This window comes from Crassostrea angulata, chromosome 4, assembly GCF_025612915.1.
Source record: "Crassostrea angulata isolate pt1a10 chromosome 4, ASM2561291v2, whole genome shotgun sequence".
In the NCBI taxonomy this organism is placed as follows: domain Eukaryota; kingdom Metazoa; phylum Mollusca; class Bivalvia; order Ostreida; family Ostreidae; genus Magallana; species Magallana angulata.
The window spans coordinates 27801112-27826427 of NC_069114.1; the positions used below are offsets into that span (position 1 = coordinate 27801112).

The 25316-nt window shown below is 33.7% G+C and overlaps 1 protein-coding gene across 1 annotated transcript; it reads right to left on the reverse strand.

The window, feature by feature from the left end:
- Positions 1-3929: 3929 nt before the first annotated feature.
- Positions 3930-24065, reverse strand: LOC128182195 (uncharacterized). Its single transcript, XM_052850799.1, has 8 exons — positions 23962-24065; positions 14642-14993; positions 14231-14281; positions 14033-14139; positions 13841-13914; positions 5762-13725; positions 4457-4666; positions 3930-4204 (listed from the first exon to the last, which is right to left on the reverse strand). The coding sequence occupies exons 1-8, from the start codon at positions 23992-23994 to the stop codon at positions 3930-3932; spliced, it is 9066 nt and encodes a 3021-aa protein (XP_052706759.1). The 5' UTR covers positions 23995-24065.
- Positions 24066-25316: the final 1251 nt, after the last annotated feature.

Sequence of the window (25316 nt, forward strand, 5' to 3'; positions counted from 1 at the left end):
ATGGTAGTTTCTTATGAATGCAATGCAAAGAGCAGTCGCATGAGTTACCATTCTTGTACTTCCCATTTACATAAGGCGAAAAAAATCTAAGCTGTAGATGTGAGTGGTTACAAGATATATATGTCTAATGAAGGATAAGATTTTTTTTCTAAACCCCTCCCCACATTTTTTTATCGTTATGCATACAATATATATATGTATGATTATTGTATATTTGTATATTTTTTCCTTAAAGGGGCATGGTCACGATTTTGGTCAATTTTTTTTTCTCGATTTTAATGTTTACAATGCTTCAGTAAGGTATTTTTAATAGGCAACCAAAATTTGAGTGTCATTTGTTGAGATATAAGCGAGTTACAGAGCTTACAATTCTTTGCTATATAAACAAAGCTTTTGTTTACATTTTGAATGTTGAAGTGAAAATTCCAGTTTTAGACCTCAAATGAATGTGTTAATCATTAGGAACTGTTGATTTATGCTTAAAATGAATAAGAAGATAAACAAATCAGCTTGAAAACGAATTTTTACTTGTATATTGAACCTATGTAAACAAAAACAGGGCACGAGCCTTGTTTACATGACTAAGAATTGCGAACCCTGTATCTTGCCTAAAACTCATCGACTGGCACCCAAATTTCATTTGATCATTAGAAATACATTCCTAAAGCATTGTAAATAATAAAAACAGAGAAATAAAATTTGACCGAAATCGTGACCATGCCCCTTTAAACACTGTATATAAAGTTTCAAATTTAAATGGAATACTTCGTCAGAGATGTGCTTTACATGAATTCAGTAAGTTACATCGAACTATAAAATAAATATACATTTACATGGTTATACTTTGTGGGCCGTGTGTCATATTGTAAATTTGAAATAAAATGGGTTCGTAGGATGACATGAATTTGAAAAGATTGTGAGAAGTCGTTGTGATGCTATAGATTAAACTTTTGTTAAAGCATTTTTCAAGGGACATCGGTCATATAAAATTTTACTTTTTTCGAGAATAGAGTTAAATATGTACACCATGCACAAAATCCAAAATATCATGGATTGAATTATCAATGTTGCTTTTTGGAAGAAAAATATCGTTTGAAAATCATTGATTATTCCCATAATTTAACAAATATATCCCTTTTAAAAAGACTGGATGGACATACCTATCTTTAGATTATATTTATCTTCTTGATGTAAAAAAAAACCCACCCATCTATCATGTTTCATTTTAAAGCTAAAATACATAAAAATCTTTTTTACTGAATGATAGGGTATAGTTTAAGAAATATTATTTAAAAAAAATCAAAGGTATATTTAATTGGTTATATGGTGCCTACCCAACCTCCTTGAAATACAGTATGCAAAAATATCATTTGAAAACCTCGATTTAACGCCTTTGTGTGCTGACTAAAATTCTCTTGTAAAAAGATTTTTTTTAAATTTAACGATCGAAATCATTAAAGATAATGAAATGAATTTGATAAAAAGGAAGCCTTCTGATACAATGAAAAGTAAAAAGTAAAAAGCTTGGTGGCTATGAAGCGCTGTGTTGTAAACAATTAAAATACACCACCGTGCGTGCGCATTGTTTAATTCAGGAATCACTGATTTCAAGCAAGGCGGAGTTTTGGTAGTTCCCGTCATAATTTTGGCACGTCAATATTCCCAAAATGAGCTTTTCATAGTTTTAGAGTCTATAAACTAGGTATATCGTTTGTAAACTATAGTTTACGGACAGTAAACTATAGTAAACTGCGTTAATCTATATTTCACATCTGTAAACTATAGTTAAACGCAATCATTTATGTTTCAGAAGTTTAAAATATTTAACGCTGAAAACAATCATTTGAGACTGCAAAACATAGTTTATCTGATAAATGTACTTTTTCGATTAGTGAAACTATAAATAATAAATGTGAATCTATACCGGTATTTATCAGAAAAATCTATTGTTAACGTTTATTTACAGGCAGATAAACTTACATCAGCATTCGTAAGCTATAATTTACAACCGTTAAATACGGTTTTACAGATAAGTTAGTTAACAAATCACTAACTATAGTTTATGGTTCGTTACAATAGTTTACAGCCAATAAACCTAGTTTATAAACTGTGAAGCTATCAAGCCAGATCTATTCTGTTTTATTTTTGTTGTTTCATTTATTTTTAAACATTGAAGAAGAAAAATCACATAACTTGATGCTAGGCAGTTAAGGGAATTTTTGTACTATAATATAATTGCTTATTAGTATAAAAAAAATTAAAAAACTATTTTCCGTATTCATAACTTTCATTAAATAAATAAATGGGTTAAGATACCTTAAATATCGTATTACTTATAAGCATGTTACCTAATGGAGTCCCTTATACTTTAGTATTTGATGTTTCTATCTACATTGTGATGCCATTTAGTTGTTAATTTATCATTCCATGTAAGGTTGCAATTGTATTGTCTAAAGAACAAAATACTGTATGCATGTGAGTGATTTTTTTCCGATAAAAATTGGTAGCTATTCTTAAAGATGAGCAATATACATCCCTTGGATCTAACATTCTAGAATATTACTGGAGAGTAAAAGCTCACTCTGGGAGTTCCTCTAATGCTCTTAAAGGAGGACAGGGTAAACCGTGAATTACCGACTGCAGCACTCTCTATATACCGGTAAAGATAGATGTACATTGTATGAGGTTAATTTAGAGGGCTAGATGGCAGTATCCATTTTAGACTATATTATTATCCTCTGTAAAAGGATATCGCATAATATTGAATTTTCAAAGCTGAAATATATAGATTTTTCCCTTAAATTATAGTTTTATAGCTGAACAAATCATACCTAAAAATTTAAGGAAGATCTGGTCCTGGGGCGATAAATCTCACTATTATGACAAACTCACTATTGCTCTGAGTCTCACTATTCCACTATATGTTTCTTTTGTATAAAGCTGAGACTTAGATTAAAAGTAGCTCGTCTAAGTTTATTGACCCTGGGACCAGAAGGTTAATTTCTTGACCCCCCAGCCTCTTTAGGCACACAAGGACAATCACATTTCCAACCCTATCAATGCATTGGATACCCTCATTTCTTACGAAACCCAAAAATGTATCTTTACTCTTTTTTGTGTTCCGTTACCTTTTGGAAAATGCATTTTGAAATATATTTAACTATCGCTATTTGTGTACATTCACTGATGCTAAGTCTACAAGATATTAAAAACTATTATTATTTATGTAAAAAAAATATAATTGGTAAAATCGAATCTTGACCACCCAGATTCCTAAAACAGTACAACAACGATCACAGTGTCAACCCTATCCATGCCTGAAATACTCTAACTAACTGTGGATTTACAAAAATGTATAGATCTTTTGGGGTTTTTTTTTACCTTTGGAATAAAATGTTTTTGTTACTATCGAAATGTGTGTATATTCACTAATTCCTAGTCTACTACATATCAAAACTAATATTCTCTATGTAAAGAATATAATTTGTTAACTCGAAACATGCAGTTTTCATCATGAAATTGATGTTAACATAATTGTGAAATGTTTTCATAATTAAAGTTTAAGAAATAAGATTTGTTTCTATTAAGTATGTCGTTGTACTCTGAAAAGATTTAAATAGCCTTGTATCTATCGTTGTACCTATATATCGATTTCATTTTTAAAATGGTTTTAATAATTATAATAATTATTATGACGATGTAGACTGATCACATATTTTTTTTTTTTTGCATTATTGCTACGAATGTAAATCGTTTTAACTTGTAAAATGAATTATAAAACGACAGTCAAAGAGATTTGTGATTAACAGATTGAAAAAAAAATATATTCAATGACTTATTAATTTGTTCGTTTAACCAATGTCTGCCATTAAGAAATTTAAAATCATGATAAAAACGAAATTTCCACTCGATCAGTCAAGACCGATTGGTTAATGTCTAAAATAATGCTTAGCTGATGATGATGGAGAGTCGTGCACAGTGCCTAACATATCGATGACCCACTGGGGTATGGCAGGTCCCCCATCCCCACCCCCGAAAAACGCAGCAAATGGATCGTAATAATCCATATCCATACCCATTTCAATATCTGAATCTGAGGACGTCATAGGTTTCTCTGTGTCTGTTATGACTGGAGTTGGCAAGATGTCAATTTTGGGATATTTCTGAGAGGACGGTACAACTGTCTCTTTAACCGATTCTGTAGCTTTAGAAGAATATTTTTCAGTATAATATTGACTGCTGATTATGGTACTTTTATGTTTCGCAATGTCAGTTTCATTTTGTACAGGTAAAACAATAGGCAAACCGCTTATAGCCTTAGCCAAGACATTTTGTTTTTCCAAACTATTTGAAACAGGAAGAATTGGTAGTGACACCGTTACAGGTTGTGAGTGGTTCAATAAAGAAATTGGTTCGTCAAGTATTGATTTAACGGGCGAATTTGAAGATGACATACTGATTGACGATTCTTTTGAACTTGATGCTGTGAAATCAGCATAATCGGTTACAAAGTCAAGGTCGGTGGCGTAATAATCGTAGTCATTTGCCGCCGTAAACAGGAATGTGTCAACTGAGGACTCACTTGACGGTGCGTCTGTTATGGTCAGGACACCACGATCCCCCAGAAATGTATCACTTTTATTGATTTTCATGATCGGGAATTTTTCTTCAGCGAAAAAATTGTTATATAATGTCGAAGACAATTCAAAATTTGTTGTTAAATTTGAAGTCGAAGAGTGTACCATGTTTGAAATATCCGAATATACAGGTAATTCAGATAGTGACTTTTTCTGGAGATTTTGATTTGACATTTTAAGTGAGGAATATGGCATTGATGTGTCTATTCTAAATGCTGCTGTTGGGGTCTCCAAAGTAGGCGTATTGCCATTTTGCAAATAATGAAAACTTGTCATGGACTGCTTTGAAACATCCTTACTTAATGAATTTAAGTCATTTGAATAAAGCTTTGCGTGGTGAGAACTTACGGTGATATTTTCATCATTTGAAGAATATGCTTCTGCTGATGATTCAAGATTTTTACCGTTATATATACTGTTGGCGATACCCGATGGCCAGTCAGTTCTCGTATTTATCGATAAATGGGTCAAAGGATCAAGATTGAGACTTACTTCTATATAAGGATCTAATAAATCATCAACAGTGTTTACACTTGAATATAAAATTCCATTATTTGTAGTTTGAAAAATCGTTTTGGACCATGTGCTATTTTTCTTCATTGTAGTTTCATTAAATGATAAAATGTCATTTAACTGGGTGTTCGACGATGATATATAATTACTGGACGAAGAAAATGATATGGACACTTTTCCATTTTCATTTGTAAATAAATTTTCAGAACGACTTACTTTTCCATGCACTCCTGTATACAAAAGGCTGGCGTCCAGTGCCCTTGGTGAAAAATGTGACACCATCGCATCAAGGCTGCTTCGTTGCAGCAAGCTATTATCTTGTATACTTTTATCTGAATCATAGTTTAATGTCCCTCTTACCATCTTATTGTCAGGGAAATTAATATCATTTATATTGTTAATATCAATTGTTGGAAGGGAAGACATAGTGGATTGATGGAAAAAGGATTTGTCGGGAATCGATGTCACAATCATTTCATTAGTAACATTTTGTTTGAAAAAAGAATTGAATAACATCGAGATTGATAAGCTGGTCGTTGGTAAAATGGTAAAAGAAGATGGAACACCACTGGTAGGCAAATTTGTAAATACGGAGGAATCATTTCCTTTACCATAGGATAACCTTTCAAACAGCACATAAGAATCGTTAACTGGTTTTGTTTCTATTTTATCAGAAGATGTTTTACTTGCTATATCATACATATCTGTATCTGAGTCAAAGAACATTTTATCATTGGTGAACTCAATCATCTGTAAGGATTCTTGTGTGCTGCTTTTGGAAACATACTCATGCATATTCAAATTAGTAAAAGGATCAAAGGACGAAAAAATAACATCAGAATCAACAAAATACAGTGTTAAATTTATTGATGAATCTGTTGTGTTTGGGTTTAAAACTTGAGGACCGAGGTTTAGAGATTGCTCAGCCCCTTCGTCTATTATTAAAAGGGGATCACTATGCACATCATAAGGAGTTGTTTTGACAAGTGGATCCGGGGTGTTATTATCAACTAATGGCAAAGAGGCAAAAATTGAGTCTGACTGAGCTTGAGATATAGTACTTGTAGACATTCTTGAAATCGTGCTTAAATCTAACGTTTGCGAAATCGTCTCGAATAAGTGACCGTCTCCTAGGGAATCGGTAACATTGTCAATAAGAGTACTTAAAGACATAGTTTCGGAAAGGGAACCTTTGAACAACAATGTCTGATTTATGTCTAGGAATATTGATGAAGTTTCTACGACTATGGGTGTTCCATACGACGGATCAAGTCCTGTCATTGTGGCATTATTCAAAACGTTATTGATCATATTAGTTGCAGTTGTGTTCTCTAAATATGAGAGGAACTGAAATGAACTTAACTCTGATTGGTATGCTTGGCTATGATGAGTTGAAACTGTAATCATTGAATCTGATATAATATTGGTAAAAGGGTGTTGAGTCAGTGTAATGGAGTTCGTTTTATGCTGAAATAATTCAGGAGTATGTGAAATAGGGGCAATTAACTGCGATTTGGAACTGAATAAGGAAAGTGGTGTTTTGTTTACAGTCGTAGTTTCATTCATCGAAGAGTAAGATAAAATATCTAACGTATTTGAATCTATCACTGTGTTACTGGATATAGCAGAAAATTGATAGTCTACAACTGAAGAGTCCAAAATGTGCTCATCAATATTATTAACAGAATAGGTTATATTTGTTAAGAAATCTGTACTAGGAAAAAAATTGCTTGATTTTGTTATAAGATTGTCATTTAGGTTAACTGTATTAATAACGGTTTCTGTAATTTGAGAATTTAAAATTACATTGTTTTTCACTATTTCGGATGATGAATAATTCCTTAAAATATTTGAAAATGTATCTTGGGAAATCGCTAATGATGATTCCAAAACCAATGTCTGCATCGGTGATAACACGTCTTCAAAGGGGGAGATGAAAGTAAGTGGATTTGTAGGTACAAAGGAATTGGCAATTATACCAGTAAACGGGGAAGAAACGATCGAATCACTTGTTAGTTTATCAGTATCAAAAGTTTTCGTTAGTGAAATATCAATTGATGTGGGAGAGGTGAATTGGTTAATGTTAGAGACTGAAGGTATATGCTGATCAGGAATAGGAGAAGAGGGGGAAATGGACAAAGGTTGAAGGGTTTCACCACTGAACATCTTTACTTCCGAACTGAATGCTGGTGGTCCATCCACTAATGAACTTGACATATATAATACACTATTTGTAGGCTCTGATATTCCACTTAGAACATCAACACTTGCACTAGTTAGAAGGAATTCTGGTTGTAGTTCTGTTTGCTTCAACAACCTTTGCGTATCCGTATTTGGAAATGATGATGAGAAGCCAATAGGTGTTGGTACTTTTGAAGTTAAATAGAAAGGTTTTGGTGATTCACTATTAATCTCCATTCCAAAGTTTTCTATTGTACTTGAACCTTTGTATAAGGATTGTAAAACTGTATCAATGCTTTGTGTATCTATATTGGGAAGCACTGCTGATGATAAGCCAGGCGTTGCAAGATCGTCTGTGGAAAGATTGATAGGTTTTCTTGATTCACTATTAATCTCCATTCCGAAGTCCTCAATTGCGCTTGAACCTTTGTATAAGGATTGTAAAACTGTATCAACGCTGAAAGTGTTGCCCTCAACCATAGGCCCTTGAGAAATAGTTTGAATGGTGCTAAACGAGGACTTTATGTTAAGCTTGTCCGAGTTAAGAGAATAAAGCAAAGTGTTGGAACTATCACTAAATTTAAAAGAAACTGTTTGCATATGACTGGACAAGGTATCTGTGACTTGTTTGTCCGAATAAGGTAAACTCGTTAGTAAAGGTTCAAAAACTGCATTCAGTGATTCTGTTGGTACCAGTATACTAGCAGTAAGTGCATCATTTTGAGAAGATATTATTTGAGATCCTTGAACGTTTTCAATAACCGTTCTTAACTCAACACGGGCACTTTTCAAATCTTCAGTAGGAGGGCTGTCAAGCAAACTTCTCGTACTCTCAACATAAGATGTTCCTTCACTCATGATTTCAAAATTGTCAAAATTAGACACAAACGTACTGACATCGTTTAACTGGGTCATTGACGGCTGCAAATTTCTTAAACTGCTTAATTGTTCTTTGTGCAACATAGAAGATAGTGATAAATCTAAATTATTTTTGTTCGAGCTCATATCGTTTCCCTGCATTATTGTTTCGCTTTGAAATTTGCTGGCGATAGGCAAATCATTAAACGTGTTGAAAACAAGCATTTCTGTATCAGTGTCTTTACCTCGTGCAAATGAATTACTTGCTAACGGCAAGTTCTCACTATACATCATGCTACTGGTAAGTAAACCAGGAACAAAATTTGTCTCAGAATAGGCACGAGATAGAATGCCTATATGGGGTGTGTTATATACTCCCGAGGTTAATGGCTCAGTCGATACTGTTTGGATACTGTGTTCGATCGTTATTAATTCAGATGACATCATATTGGAAAATACAGTTCCATCATTCAACATAGTCAGCGCATCAGTCGACAATCTGTCGTCCTGCACTGTCTCTATTTTACTTAATCCCAAGTTTTGTGAATTGAATTCATTAGTAGTGATTATTTGACCATGCAATGGTGTTTGCTTTATTTCAGAAGTAATTTCGTCTATTTGTTTCATCACTGAAGTTTCAATAATGCCACTTGTTGATAATTTCATTGTCGATTGACTTGATGAAAATACCTCAAAAATGTCTTTAGTATCTTTGGAGGATTTAATAGCACTAGATAAATCCATAATAAGTGTACTTTGGTCCAATAGAGGATTTGTCATAATTTCTTGATCAGCTGTGTTTGACAAGGGCGCTGTTGCAGAAGATGCTGAAATGTATTCCGTTTTTGTTGGTTTAAGAGAATTAACTATCTCCAAGTCAGAAAGTGTGGAAGACATATCAGAGGAATCCATGGCAACTTTTTCGGACCACACCATTGAACTGCTTTGTATTATTCCCGTAAAAGAAGAATCAGGAAATAGTTTGAAAGATGTGTCTGTTATATCGGAATTGTAAAATGTATTCACAACTTCAAGTTGTTGTGATTCCACAGTTGATGTGGAATGTGATTTTATGAACCGTTCCGACATAGGCTGCATGGTTGATGTCATGCTCTCCAATTGCTTTTCAATATTAAGAGATAAAGATTTCATTTTAGAGCTTAAAGATGATTGGAGCATGATTTCAGAGTTTGTATCTAGCAAAATCGTCTTAGAGTCGACAACTTCAGTCATTTTGGACAATCTTAGCGCAGAGGAAAGTCCTTGATCTTGATTATTCAAAGACATGCTTGTCGTTTGATCAAACATCGGAAGAGAATCGGAGATGACTGTTGTGTGACCATTTTGTTTGTAAGACTGGCTTGGAGTAATGTCAAGACTTGCTTGTAAATGATCAAAGTTTTCGAAGTGATTGCTTAAAGCTGCAGTTTCCTTGTTTATAGAAGGCGATGATTTGAAATCGGCTAATACAGCTTCAATGCTTATGGTCTGAGTCGGACTGCTTATGGTCTGAACCGGTAAGAAATCATCTGAGCTCTTTATTTTCGTAAATGATGATAACGGTGCGTCTTTTGAAATACTTTTTGAATCTGTAATATCAGTAAACGTTGTTTCTACTTGAAAAGCAAGTGTTTCTGTTGGCATAAAGGTATTTGTTAGATCGTTTATCTGTAAAGAATCACTTTTGATTGTTGTATAAAACATGTTTTTGGAAAGGATTCCATCACTCATGACACTTTCGTACTCTATATCTGTTGCTGATGGCGATATTGATGATCTGGTGTTGGTCATTACATAACTGTGGATAGACGTTTCTATATCTGTAGTTTGAGATTTTAAAGATGGCAGTGCTATATCGATATTTGAATTTTTGATTTCGTGCTTTGGTAAGCTTGTGATATCATTCTGCAAAATGTTACTTTGAGAGTCAAGTACTGCCATTGATTTCATAAAAGAGTCGTCGCTGAATGACGTAAATGTCGCGAGAGATTCCAAAGCCTCAACCGAAGGTGTCATTTCTTTAGAAAACATTAATGTTTCTGTTGGAATATGCTCTTTGGATGTTACGTTTTTGATAAGATTCTCTTCTGATGGACTTATTTGACTTTTGACACTAATATGCTGTGTTACTGGGTCTGAACTAAACATTGACGTAGACGCTACTTCTGAAACCATGTCATTTATGCTGAAATCCAATACATCTGGCGAACTGAATCTCAAACTAGATGACAGAGACTTCTCTGAAGGCTGAATTAGACTGGTTTCTGCCAAACGTTCATGCTCTAGGTGAGGAACAGAGTTATCGATCGAATTAAATGACATAATGTCGCTGCTTGGAACAACACTTTCTGGGTTTAGCAAAGGATTTAGCATTGACGTCATCGCCTTTTCTGAGGATGAAATATACCCACTGGAAAATGCCATCGTCTCAATTTCCGTATAAGTATTCAGTGAAGCCTTGTTTATGCTTGTGTCAAATGGAGACGTTGTCATCACATTTTCGAAACTTAAAGAACTTTGTTTTTCTAGTGTTTTCTGTGTGACTATTACCGAGTCGACAAAAGACTGTGTCAATTGTAATGTGCCTGATGTGGAAAGTAGCATATCGGAATCTCCTTCTTTTTCGCTAAGAGATGATTGAATGTATACTGATGCGGATGTGGGGTTGATAAATTCGTCGGTATTAAACTGCAAACGGGTTTCTTGAATTGAGTCCTCCTTCAAACTTGAAAACAACGCTGGTTCATTTGTGATGGAAGACCTTGCATTAGTCTGCTCTCTTGAAGCTGTTTGGCGATCAGTTGTATTTATTTGTGAGTTTAGCGTTATTGGTTCTAAACTTTCATTCAAAGAAGCTTCCATAGATAATGGAAGAGTCAAAGTTTTTGTTGGCTGAACAAGAAGAGGAAAAATAGAACTTCCCCAAATGCTATTTACGTCGTCAGTTGAAGTATCACGCAAACTATTTACACTGAAAGCATATTTTTCGCTCTTGGATAATGAAGCTGGCCGTAAAAATGATGATTGTATCATTAAGTTATGAGCTGAACTTTCATCTACTGAATTAAAATAATCGAGTGACATTGTCTCTCCTTTTGTAGTGAAATATATTTCGTTTGCACTAAACATCGTTGGTAAAATCTTTTTGTCGGAGATGGAGAAAGCATCCTTCATTGTAGAATCAATTATTTTTTGTGCACTTGAAATAATTTGTTCACCAGGTAGTGCGGTAAGAGGCAAAAACCTTTCTGTATAAGCTTCTGAAAAACTGCTGATGTAGTCTGTGTTAATAACACTAGATTTATTCCATTCTAAAATCGAACCGTCACTGTTAGGGAAAAGATTTTCGGATGAAAAATAATTTCTCGAAGATAGTTCTAATGTTCTTAAAGATAAATGAGCTGACATCATTTCCCTTTGTGATGAAGAAAGTAAAATTTCATCGACTTTGTTTTCTGTGGGCAATATTCCATCCATCAGGCTTGACATTTCTATAACGGAGGCAGGCACAAAAATATCTGATGATTGTATGGAACCACCGAATTTTACGTTGTCCGTATTTAAGTCGATTTTAAGAGACGACTGATTTTCGGTTACCTCGGTTGTGGGTTTTATACCCTCAACTGTCGGCGAAGGTAAATTTTCATGAGCAAGAGACTTTAAGACACTGCTAGAATCTAAGCTTTGTATTGATTGTTGTCTAAGTTCATCGCTTTTTTCTGTAATAAAACGTGATAAGGATGGTTGCAGGGAATTGCTGAAGTGTTGTGATGCTTCAAATGGTTCTGTAGTACTTAAAGATTGTTTGTTACCAGATCTTGTTTGGAAAAGCAAAGAATTGTCATAATCAATAGAATCGTGTGTTGCAGTGTCAAATTCTTCAACAACTTTATTAGAACCTTCAGGTACATTATTCAAAAACGAAAACATGGACTGATCAGAGCTCATTCCTAGATCTTGTGTCGGTGATGACGAAGACGCCGTTCCACTTTGTGCGGAATTCATTAAAACATTTTCTGGGAGTCCATCGTTGGACGATTCTTCTTTTGTTGAAGAGTGTGAAAAGAAGTCAAAAAACGATTGCGTATCATCTGCAACGGATTCTTGAATGTTTCCAAAAAGATCATTTGAGAATCCCGTCGAGGTACTTGGTGGAGTTGTCACTTGGTTGAATCCGCTAAAAATGTAATCTGACCAATCAAACAGATCAGATGGTGTAACATCAAAATTCATACTATCGCTTTGAGACATGGAAGACGTTATTAATTGTGCATTGGAGTTTTGTTCAAACGTTCCTGAAGAAACAATCGAAGAATCTTTTATCGATGGAATCGAGGGTAGTAAATTGTTGAAAAACATGTCCATATCATTTATAATCGAACTGATTGGCGGTGTCGACGACGATAGTGAGGATAAAACGCTCGTGGATTTTGTTTGGCCAAATCTTTCTGACGAGAAGACCATGTTCGAGCTTTGCAGGATAAATCCATCTAAGTTAAGCGAACTTGACGACAGTTGGTCCATTGTATTTGACAGTAAATGTTTAGTTAAGCTTGTTCCGTACACGGGTAAGTCGCCGTACGATTTACTCGACGCCTGTGTTTCATCCAAAACAGATGATGCCGATGTCGGGAACAAAACTTTGTTGAAATCGCCAGTCGCAAGTAATATATCCAGGTCATTGATGTTCATCTGATCTCTTCCAACAGAAGATTTGGGTTGCATCTGATGTGAGGATGGAACAGAATTTAAAAAATTGAAAAAATCATTATCAATTCCAGAAGTGGAATCTAACTGAAGAGATTCGGACGGCGTTCTTACAGGTTGAACTGAAATGTCATTTTTCATATCGGCGACGCGATTGACAGATGGTGTCGTTGTCACTGCTTGTTGATCCATTGGTAAGAAATGCAAAAGGCTCTGCAAATGCATATCAATATTAGCTCTTACAGAATCAAAGGGAATGTTTGGGGGGAATATGTCTGAATGTGTCGCCCCTGGGGAAAGAGTGGAGGAGGGGTTTAATCCGGTTGAATAATCCAAACTTGGAAGTAGTTTGTCTGTTGAGTGCGATAAAACCTTAGATGAATGGACAGGTGATAATGATTCAGTAAGTTGATGTAAACTTTGTGATGGATATAGTTGTCCCTTATCACCCAAGGTTGAAAATAAATGAACTTTATCACGACTGTCCGATACAGGAAAAGTTTGTTTTGATTCTTGAAACGTCAGAACAGATGAGGAAGGAGTATGTTCCTTGGTATTAACGTATTCTGAGACAAAGTGTATGCTAGATTTTTCTGAAACATCATCTTCAGTCGGTTTTATATAATTTGGATCTACTTCTGGCTTGATATTTATCATTTCCACTGGGTAAATGTCAAGGGATTCTGCGTTTAGTAGCAGTGGGTTCCATATTCCTTTCTTTGGAATGGTCTCTTTGAGAAAGTTATAAACCTCATCTTTCACCGCTTGAGTCGGCTTCATGTCTTTCCGTAGAAATGTCATCAGGTTCCTAGCTATTACACTTCCATTCCTACAAAAAGGAGTTTAAAAATCAAGAATATAGAAAATTAATTTTAAAAAATACAGAAATATTAAAGATAGTTTTTTTTTTTAATATGCCTATAATTGTTTTTGGTTACATGTACCTGAAGCTCAAAACTTTACAGCCTTTGTATTCCGTTTTCAATGGAGAATCAATTCGGTAGAACATTGCGTCAATCTACAATGGAACAATTAAATCTTATAATCTTATTAGTCTTTTCGAAATTCAATAGATTGAGATGATGGTGCTGATGATGATAATGATGAATTAAAAAAAAGTCTCCTAAAAAACTTACTCCTTCACAAAATTCGGTTTCGAGTAATTTGTACTCTTGGCTATTCGGATCACTGTATTCCAGGATGTAAGTTCGATTGCCTATTCGTATATTGGATTCCAACACATCTGTATTTTATAGTGAAAGTATAATGATATTAGAAATATTGCAGGTAAAACATGTAATTTTTATGAACATGAAATTCATTAAGACACAGACCCTCCTGCTGTAATTCTGGTTGAAGGGGTTTTATTCTCCTTTGATGTGAAACTGCAAAATAAAAAATAATTACTTATCACCGATATTTTCGGATAAGAACGGTTTCAAAACGTTTATTAATTTATTTATTTTTTTTTTTTCATTTAAAGTAATGAGGATATATTCCACTGATTCCGTTTGACTTATCAAATAACAACCATAATGTTCGTTCCATCTACTGAGTATAAACATATCTATACATTCATATATGTTTACATGAATTTTATACATACCTTTATGTTTTGTGTTTGATTAATCGGGGGGGGGGGGGGGCATTTTATCTAATTTATTTTATTAGGGGTTTTTTTCGGGGTGGGGGCGATAAATTTAATTTTTCATTAAAATATTTACAACATGAGAGATTAGACTCACTCAGCACAGCCATAACGACAGCCGCAATCACTGCACCAATCAACAAGAAGATCAGCAAGACACAGAGAAGAATTCTCTTGGACGATCCGTCCCTCAGAGTACTGGATCCGCCACTGGTCGCGTAACCGGAAGTCCGGTCGTCGTCCTCCTTGTAAACGGCTCGGACGGGGTACAGATGTGGCTCGGACTGGATGACGAATTCCTCCCTTGGCGCCATGTAGAACTTGTAGGCGCCATAGGGCTCCGCTGGGTTTTCGTACACATTGTCAAAGACCATCACTGGGTCCACATATTTCTGTTCTTCGTCCTCCCTTGATGTACCCCCGGAGTAGAGGGAGGACATGTGGGGCCACTGTGAAAGCAAAATTAAAATGTTAAGGAGGTTAGATAGTCAACAAATTACTCATAATTATGTCTATCTTATTTCTTTTATATATATTTAAAGCTATTAACTATTACATAGTACCTCCGGAGAGGAGCGAGACCATGTGGGGCCACTGTAAAAGGGAAAACAGTAATTTGGGGTTTATAAATGAAAACTCATTGGGTGTTTTCTATGTATAAAGATCACATGTGTCCAAGAGAGTTTGTGAATGTTGTTGAAGCCGCGTCTTTGGATAACAATCAAATTGTTTGACATAATCGGGATATTATTATCTCCTTCATCTTTTCTCTATACGTGTACAGAACTGTGGCATACTGAATTCCATGACTCCATCATACAGAGATCTGCCGAAAGTTTTTTTTTTCTTTTTCAGATTCGTGAAATAAATGTGTAATAACGTGAAAATTTACGAGCACATGGTGTGAGGTATGTGTAGGGGCCACAAGTTTCCAAGAGTATTTTTATCTGAATATCGAATGTTTTTATTTGTTTCGTTTTTTTTCTATCACTTCACATCGTAGATGAAGTAAGGTATATAAAGTATTAACATAGAGAGAGTGTTCGTATGATGCTCTTATATCAAATGTTTAAAAAACATCTTTTTTTTTTACTGTAGATATATTTTATTTTTTTCTTTAAATTATTCATATAGATTGAGATTATAGAATCGTACGTGTATATTTTTTTATTTTTGTACATTGATTGTTATCAGATGTAATGTACAATTGTTATTTCAAAAAAGTGCAAATTAAAATATTTCAAAAATCTTATCATAATTACTTTCAAAATGATGACCATCCATTTCTCAGTTTTGCTTTCAACTAGATACTCCGCAAATCTTTTTGTTTGTTACTTTATTTTAAAAAAAAACGTATGCAAACAGACACCAGATGTTATCATTTTGTCTGACTTCTTCTTGAGTCGATAAAACAGCTGTTACTTTCCAAATTCATCATTCTGACATATCGCTAGATAAATCTTAAAGATGTACAATAAAATATTGAAATCGTTCATTCAATGGGAGAATAAAAGCCACATTTAAGAACTAATAATTGCTTAAATGAAATGACAATTCAAAGTTGTAAATGCCATACATTACAATGACAATAAAATTAAATTGTGATTTAACCTTTTTGAGCGTAAGGGCGAGGAAAATGCAAAGTGGTAATTTTTCCAGAGAATGTATTACTAGTACATGGTGGTTATTATGAGATTAATATACGAAATACAGTTTAACACAGTCTGCTATTTCCCTAAAAATATTGTATTTGCAGAAATTTGGGAGAAAGAATAGTTTTTACACCATGTATCATGTATGTATATGATGTTCAACAATTTTATTGGAACATTTTTTCTTTTGATTAACTTTCTGATAAATGCTTGCAATTGAGAGAGAGAGAGAGAGAGAGAGAGAGAGAGAGAGAGAGAGAGAGAGAGAGAGAGAGAGAGAGAGAGAGAGTTTAGAACAAAGTATAAACAAACATATCTAGGATCAATGTTCTTTTATCATTTTCTTGATATATAAATAATTGTAAAAATGAATCGCTCCGTTTCATATCCTGAATCTAATTAGTGCATTACGTTCCAATGAGACTGAGTCAGATTAATTTTCTGTAGGTGTGACCTTTATTCGGAGATTGATCGGTTACAGTGTACATCCATCTTTTATACAATTGTCAAGTATGTAAACATGATTTCTCTTTATTTAAGAATTTGGTTTAAAAGATCACAACATTAGATTAATTTCAAACCTACCGATCTAAACACTGAGCTTTCTGATATTTTTTTCTGACCTCTATAAAAATAAACTCTGAGAAAATGCAGAATCTTTAATATATGAAAAAATAATGGGCGTGTGGGAGTAAGTTGCGTTGTCAATTAATAGACAAATATATTTGTATTTACTGTTTCTGTAACAGGATTAGCAATGAGTGGCTGTCAAATTTGAGTGACATGTACATGTCTTACCATGTCATAATTCAAATATCCTCTTCTCTTTCTGTTTTTAATTTTGTCTCCCTATCTCCTTCTCCCATTCTCTCTCTCTCTCTTTCTCTCTCTCTCTCTCTCTCTCTCTCTCTCTCTCTCTCTCTCTCTGAATTTTTAAGTTTATCAATTATAATTTTTAAAACACTGTATCTATTTTATATCTCCATCTATTTTTATCTTTCTCTACACATAGAACTCCGTGAACTCGACCTGCTGTCATTTAATGTTCCTCTTCATTAATGAACAAAGATGTCAGGTAACTTAATTTAGCATTCATGAGGAATTAATATTGTCTAGAGTTGACTATGTCCCAACAGCTGGATTAATTAATTTCTCTTCTCTGTTCGATTGTCGTTCGTTTACCTTCTCTATCATCGCGTTTGTACTAAATTCTCACCACAAAAGAAAATGCTGATAAAGTAGGGTTTATTTTTTTTTTGCATATAAGGACTAGTCTTAACCTTTTTGCGACGGTTGTCTTCTATAATATAGAATTACTATCAACAGTTGACGCGATAGATAGAACAAAAAATACTTTCACGTAATCAAAAAAAAATATTACATATAGAAGACTACATGTATTTCATTTCATTTATTTAAAAAAAAAACTCAGATCGTTATTTTCTGTGTAAAGAACAAAAGATCAAATATACGAAACATTTGATTTGTCTTTTATTTAAGTTGTCAATATGAAACTGTTGTTTAGATATAATTGTTTGAAAAAGAAAACAAAAAACATGTTCGCATCCATCGTGATTTTGAAGTCATGTACATGGAAACGGTATCAAATACAGTACATGTGAAGTTAACATACTACCAAGTACTATAGTATACACTACGCTACTTTATTTTTATATTTTTAATCGAAATGGTACGCAAATGAGCCCAAGTAAATGAATCTTTTATTCAAAAATACTTTTACTACAACTTTATTAGATTTGCATACAAACTTCCATTTGTCTTCCGAGCTGCGCACTTTACGGATTACTACAGAATTTAAATGACGCCTTAATATACGTACATGTCCAAAATACAGTTTTGAATAAAGGTGCATACATTTATTCGTTTAATGTGTTGTATAATTAAATTAATAAGCATAAATAAATTTACTCTCACGGAATAATAATTAATCTGCGTTGTCCAGAGAATGAAATATTTGTCTGCGAATAATTATAATAGTACAATCGTTGCTTCCTTCCTTTATTCTGTTTAAGTTAGGTTTTATATAAGATTAATTGAATTGATAACAGATAATAGAAAATTCTAGAACTCAACAAGTACCTAGGTCATGTCAGGTCATTTAGCACGGAGTCGTAAAAGATAATTATGGTAGTATGTAAAAGTTCATGTCCTAGCCATGAGCACGTTTTTCACAGTTTCCGCTGTTTCCATGTACTGTTCCGGGGTATTTGTTTTAATTGTAGATAGATGTAGGTATTCTATGACCGAAACAGAAAAAGTTTAGGACATATGACTCGTATCTTTTGCAAAAACGTTGATCAATCATAAATGGAATTCGAACGTACGAAATAAAAAAAAAAAATTGGTGTACAGAGCACTTGTCACAGACATTCCTGTAGTGAAATGAAGGGTCGCTCAAAGACGTGCATGTCAAACTGTCATAGTTCGCAATTAAAAGATAAATTAACATTGTACAGAACATATTTAATCTTTATGTCCTTATTTTCTTCAAGAAATATTTTAAATATTTTTTTCCAAAAAAAAAAAGAAATTGATTAAGAAATAAATATGTATGGAAATTTTAAACATTATTTCTAAATCATTCCAAAAATCGTTTTAAATTAATACAATTTTAAGGATGTGTGCAAATTCGAGATTATTATTTACTTTATAAGGATCGTTTTTGTAAAACCTTTTTCATTGTCAAGAGTTTACAGGTAGACTATATGTAACTTGAACATGTACGTATCGCCATACATTAATAATCTTGACTTAACCAAATTATAGACGACAAAAGATAAAATCCTTCAAATCAGCTGAGTATAACAATCAAAAAGTCTCCTTTTAAAATAGAAAGAGAAAATCATATTCAGCCAGAGTGGACGAGGTTTACATAGTACAGTACCTGTGAGCGGTAATTCCTCAACCTCCTAATATGTTGTCGTCGATTCATTTCCAAATTATTACTATATTCCCATAAATCCACACATCTCACTTATCCAGCAATCAATTTTTCACTGAAGTCGCATTTCAAAGGAATCACAAATGCAATGGGGAAAACCCCATAGGCTTGGTTTAATTTAATACACTCTTTTCTTCAGAAGGAAAAACTGTTATATTTATGATTTGTATATAAATGTTCATTTTCTCAAGACATATGTGACAGGGAAATAGTTAGCGAGGGCTAACGCCTTGTATAGTGCAACCACAGTCAATGAAGCGGAACGACAATACAGTCACCAACTATAATGACCAAAAAAACCACGGCCCGGCAAAAGTCTATAAAAGCCTCTGTGATAGAAAACAGGGGAAAACACGATACAAGTCTCTCCGACACATACTGGACAATGTCTTTCTCTCTTACTTCCCTTTCTTCCCTCTCAAGTTTCTCTGCGCGTAAGTTCTTTGTAGTGAAGTCTGGTAGATGAATGCTGTCAAATTTTGCATAGTGTGCATGTACAGTACATAAACGGTGATATATTATTCGAGCAACGTTTAAACTGCCGTAGGAACTGTTAAAGATACACCACTGGCCGATCAATCATTACCTGCACCGCTAATTAAATTTTCATTAGCCACACTGTCTGATAAAATGGTTACATTAGAAATAATCACGTTTGTCCCACAGGTGTATAAAGCATGTCGGATTTACGACCATAGAGGCGTCATAATTGTCCAAGGCCAAGATGGACGTCCGTTACGCTATTGGCTGTATTGTGTATACGAGTAAATGTATATGAACGGTCAGTTCCTTCTCTTTTGAAGAGGGTTTTTAATCCTATATACGTCTTTGATTCTATAACTTATTACCCTCTGAAAGTCGTTGATCCTATGCAAGTCTTTAATTCTACAACTAAGTGTTCTTTGGAAGTCCTTGATTATATACAAGTCTTCAAATCTAAATCTAACTCTTATTGGAAAAAAAGTTTCTGATCCTGTACAAATCTTTGATTCTATACAAGTCTTTGATCCTATACAAGTCTTAATTCTATACAAGTGTTTTATCCTAAACAATTCCTTGGTCCTATTTAAATTAAATCTTTGATCCTATACAAGTCTTTGATCTTAAACAAGTCTTTGGTTCTTAACAAGTCTTGAATCAAGTCTTCGGTCCTTAACAAGTCTTGAATCATATACAAGTCTTTGGTCCTTTTGAACAAGTCTTCGATCCTCAACAAATCGTTGAATCAATACGAGAGTTTTCTTCGAAAGCGATTTGAAAACAGCGAACATTGTGTGTGCAATCTAAAAAATCGAATAATTTCTGACATTTGATAAATTGGGTTAAACATTTCTATATGTACAAATTAATGAACTTTGAATAGATGAAGTAACGACCATTAAGTAAATATTTTCGTTCTAGTTAGTTTTTGACAAATTAAGAATTACAGTTTACACTTCAATCTTGACACGAAATATTTCCATGCAGTCCTCCCATTCATTAATGCATCAAAAGTCAACAACAAAATTCCACATCGTAATTAGAAAATGCAAATGAATTTCTATTCATCACCATATGCTTTCTAAGAATTTTTAATGAAGGGCCCCTTTGATACAAAATGCATCACCGGTATTCCTTTGCTCAAGCAAGCTAAACCATATGAAAGCAACCATCTTGATCACCTGGTTTTGATTCTATGTTTGCTGGACTCCCATTTAGATATATAATTTTGACCGTTAATAAATTCACAGTTTTATAAGTGCATGAAATGTAACATTTTTCCCCAAATGATGAATGCAACATATTTAGTTACTAAAACCTAGATGTCATACACACAAATGATAAATAAATACATCCTATTCAGTTTTTATTGTTCATTACTAACAACTACATTTGATATATCTCCTCCGATATTTAAGAATTAAAAATGTTTTCAAATTGGCAGAAATGCACAATTGAACATAAAATTTAGATTCTTAACGACTTGGAATGTTTATATTGGAAACGAACGAGATATAAACTCATGTTTTACATGAAATATGCCTGTTTTTAAACGAATAAGAATTATTTTCATGTTTACGCGACGAATGGACTTGGCCACCGGTCTAGAAGGTGGTAATGGTAATGGCTGAATTAACGCGACATTAACATGCTTTCTGGTGTAGTATTTGCCTCACAAATGTGAATCACTTGGACAAATGATTCATACATATCAGGCCCTGGTGGCAATTGTTAAAGGTGCAAATCGCTGTCCGAGCAAGTAAGGCAAAGATGTTTGGTTAACACCCTATATAGACGTTACCGTCTTAAGACGGTGAAGTATAAGAACATTGCTTCTACGTCTTACGTTATTACGATGAATCCGTGGATAATTTGTTATCTTTGAAAGTCATTTGTTATCAAAAATTTGTTATCAAAAACACTACATCGTCTATATCCTTTATGATCTCGTATATCTTTTTAGGATACATTTTTTTTCTTTCAATAATTACCCCAATAAACAACACATAATTTACAACCAATCTGCCTTTAACACGTGATTAGAAAAAGTATATCATGTGATTTTAGAATACGTTGTGGTCAATGTCCCCCGAAACATGGCTAATGTGTGATGTTAATAATATTTCCCGGACACATACTATTCACACGTGTATATGTACTGACCACACAACTAATTGGTAGAATTCTGATTAAAATTGAGCATATTAATGATGGGGTTCTACTGTGATGCATGTAATTACACTTTCCCTTTTCTTTTCTTTTTTTCCTTGTTTTGGAGGGATAGGGGTGGGGGGGTTAGAGTGAGAATAAAAGGGTTCTTATTTAATTGTTTGTTGATGTTTTCTTTTCATTTAGAATTATTTAGAAAACACTGAACAACTGATCGTTTTGTACAATCATACATGTATACATAACAATCACATACAGAGTGACACGGTGCCTTCTAAGACTGACGGATGGACAGACAACTGGACAGTCAAAAAGTTACTATATCCCTAATTCTTTATCCTGAGGGGCATAACATTTCCGAGTATGGATTTGGCTGTATGTATTAGACAAATGTATACATGATTAAGTTTGTTGTTGGGATTGATCATTGTTTCTATTTTGTTCGTTTTTTTCTGGGTTTTTTTTTTGGGGGGGGGGGGGGGTCGGGGGGTCTGTTCTTTGACTTAACAGTTTTATGAATCTGTAGAATAATTTAAATATTACAAAACAAATATATTCTTTAAGTAATATTTACTTAAAATATATCCTATTTTACATGAAAAAAGTTCATACATGTATATTAAATCTTAAAGGGGAAATAGCTCGTGTACAGAGGGAATATCGGTGTGGGGTTTATTTTATTTCTAGCTAGGATTGCAAATGTTGATAAATCTGGACCGCAAGTATTGATATATTTTTACGTTGACTCATTTTTACCTGTGTTTTAAGGGAAATGTTTACACAAATCAAAAATATTCAGCGATCGATACTGCTTAATAAATATTCATCAACTGGTGTCAAGAAAATGGTTTATGAGTGTGCATATGACAATATTTGCAATTGAAAAATGTGATATTTCATTTGAAATGAACAAGCTTAGAAATTTTTTTCAGACAAATGATATATTTAAAGGATCCTTGAGTAAAAAACTTTTTGTTCGTCGCCGGCTTTTTAAGGAAATGTACAGTCATATTTTTAATTATAGAATTAACGGACAGAAGACATTTGCTATAATTAATTAATTAATTTCCTGGTATGACTTATACGTGTATATTGGTCATTCTAGTACACAAAATGAACGTACCGAAATCTACTTTGTGGAATTAATTTCTGTATACGTACGTGCAAGAACGTTAACAATTTCTCTTTCGATAGGGGACAGAAAAAATTTCATTACTTAAACCTTGAACTTTCGTCTTCGTTAGAAAGACATTTTAATGTGTAATGTCATTTCTGTGCAATAGTCACGTTTCTTTCAAACGGCCACACCTTTCTTCTTATATTTGATAATTAAAATAAGTGAATGAAGGGATATTCCAGGAAAGTATGCCAGGCTGTCCCAAAACTGAAACCTGTCATAAACATGTTGATTTTGGGAATGAAAAATCAGTCAATGATATTTGTTTTCGCGGAAACTAATATTAGTTATAGAAGGGGAAGGGGATGTCTTTTACCCCGCGGGCGGCGCCATGTTTACATTACTATATCACTGTGTTCCATCGTCAAGGGAACCAATGTCACAAGTCTCCCCCATGATTTACTAGTGTTGTTTTTTTTCCTATACATTAAAGTCATTTGGGTCCCTCATTGTCGATATTTGATATGATTGCGGTACACGGCGATGGACACCCATCGTTTAGCCTCTGGGAGACCAATGTACATCTCAAAGAATTGGCAAAGAGTGAGGTGTGGCTCTATGTAATGGTCCGAGGCACTTGTTTTATCCAATTGTGTTAAAATTTTAATTGTTCTATCGGATTAACTTTATCGCAGAAACAACTGCCTACATTAAGAGTGCAAAAAAAAAGATTCTTTTCTAACAATATTACATCATTTTTAATTTGTTCTTGCGTTAAAACAATTACAGGACGAAATGTTCTCCAGGTGGGTAAGAACATTGGTTCTAAATTTAAGAATTAAATTAACGTACGACGCCTTTTCAAAAGTACTTTTTGAGGAGAGACAAATTGTGCAAGATATAAGAATTAAAGCATATACACGTTGTTAATTAATTGTTACCACCATGTGTAAAATCGTTAATGGGCGAAACCACTAATTACACCGTACATAAATTAGACCAAGCAAAAAGTAAGACAGAATATTTATATAAGTTACCTTATCGTGGAATCTAATCCTCCAACTGGACATTTTTGTAGAGTTTCAGATATATCCCCAATTCACATTATTGTTTTCGAAAGAAATCCTGTTAATTTTCGTGGTGCCAGCGTTTGTGTCGAAATGTGCCGGGGTCTGTCAGACTGCGCAGATCGGTTATAGTAATAGTGTGTTTGGCATCGAACTCATACATTATGCGAGAGAGAAAACCGCGCCTACGACTTTAATGTCAACGTGGTTGACGAGTCTCATTATGATCAAATACTTCTGATTTTTTTTTCTTGAAAGAAGAATTCTTCAGGTAATTAACGAGATAAGGTGACTGATTCAGAAGAAATATACAGGATTTAACATCTTTTTGCTTAAGTTTATATTGCAATTAATTCTTTGTCATCAATCAAAGAGAATAGTAAAGATAATGTAATATAGGAAAAAACACATTAATGATTCTCTCTATTGCATTCTTTCTATTCCTTTTATTTGTTTATATGAATTTTGATTATAAGTCGTATATACCGAGGTCGCACGAGTTTAGTCTTGATTTTTCGTCAATGGGCATGCCAACTTAGTACTTGCAACTTTGTCAAAACTGTCATTTTTATATAACAAATTTCTGACACTTGCTCTGTTTTCCATTATATGAGACATGTTCTTAAAATATTTTTGCTTTTGGTTTATAAATACTCTTCACTGGTAAATATAACATGTTCATAATACTTAATAATGTTCACTATGGTGTGTGTGTGTGCGTGCGATGGGCTTGGAGAATGAAAGGGGGGGGGGGGGGCTAGGTGTAACTCTCGCAATTGTAGTGGTGGCACCTTAGGGTTTACTTTATATATAAAGATTTTAGGTATGAGTAGGCAAAACATCTTTAATATGTTCAATACAAATTCTTATCTTTAAAATATTTCCAAAAATCTTCACAAGGTCATGGTTTGAGAATCAGGATAGCAAACAATGCTCAATAAAACGGTAGTCTTAGAATTATTTTTACTCCTGAGCTTCCTTATCATTCCAACCCTCAAGTGAAAACAACAACAACATTATAATTACAACATAATTTATTTTCGTATCATTATTTAATATAAAGGTATTATATACAAATGTAAATTCTTTGGGCAGTGTTAAAAAAATAACAGACAACTTATTACATGTATATGTACATCTGTAAGCCTGCAGTGACTCTTGGGAGTGATTTTTATCCAGCCGTTATTCGAGTTGGGGTGAGAGCTTCATTAAACATTTTCAGTTTTAAGATTGAATTAGGCATTAGGGCTTAGCTCAATCAATAATTTATGATGAAGTTTTATTTTGCTTTAATTTAAATGTGTTTTTGTGCCATTTATCGTAAA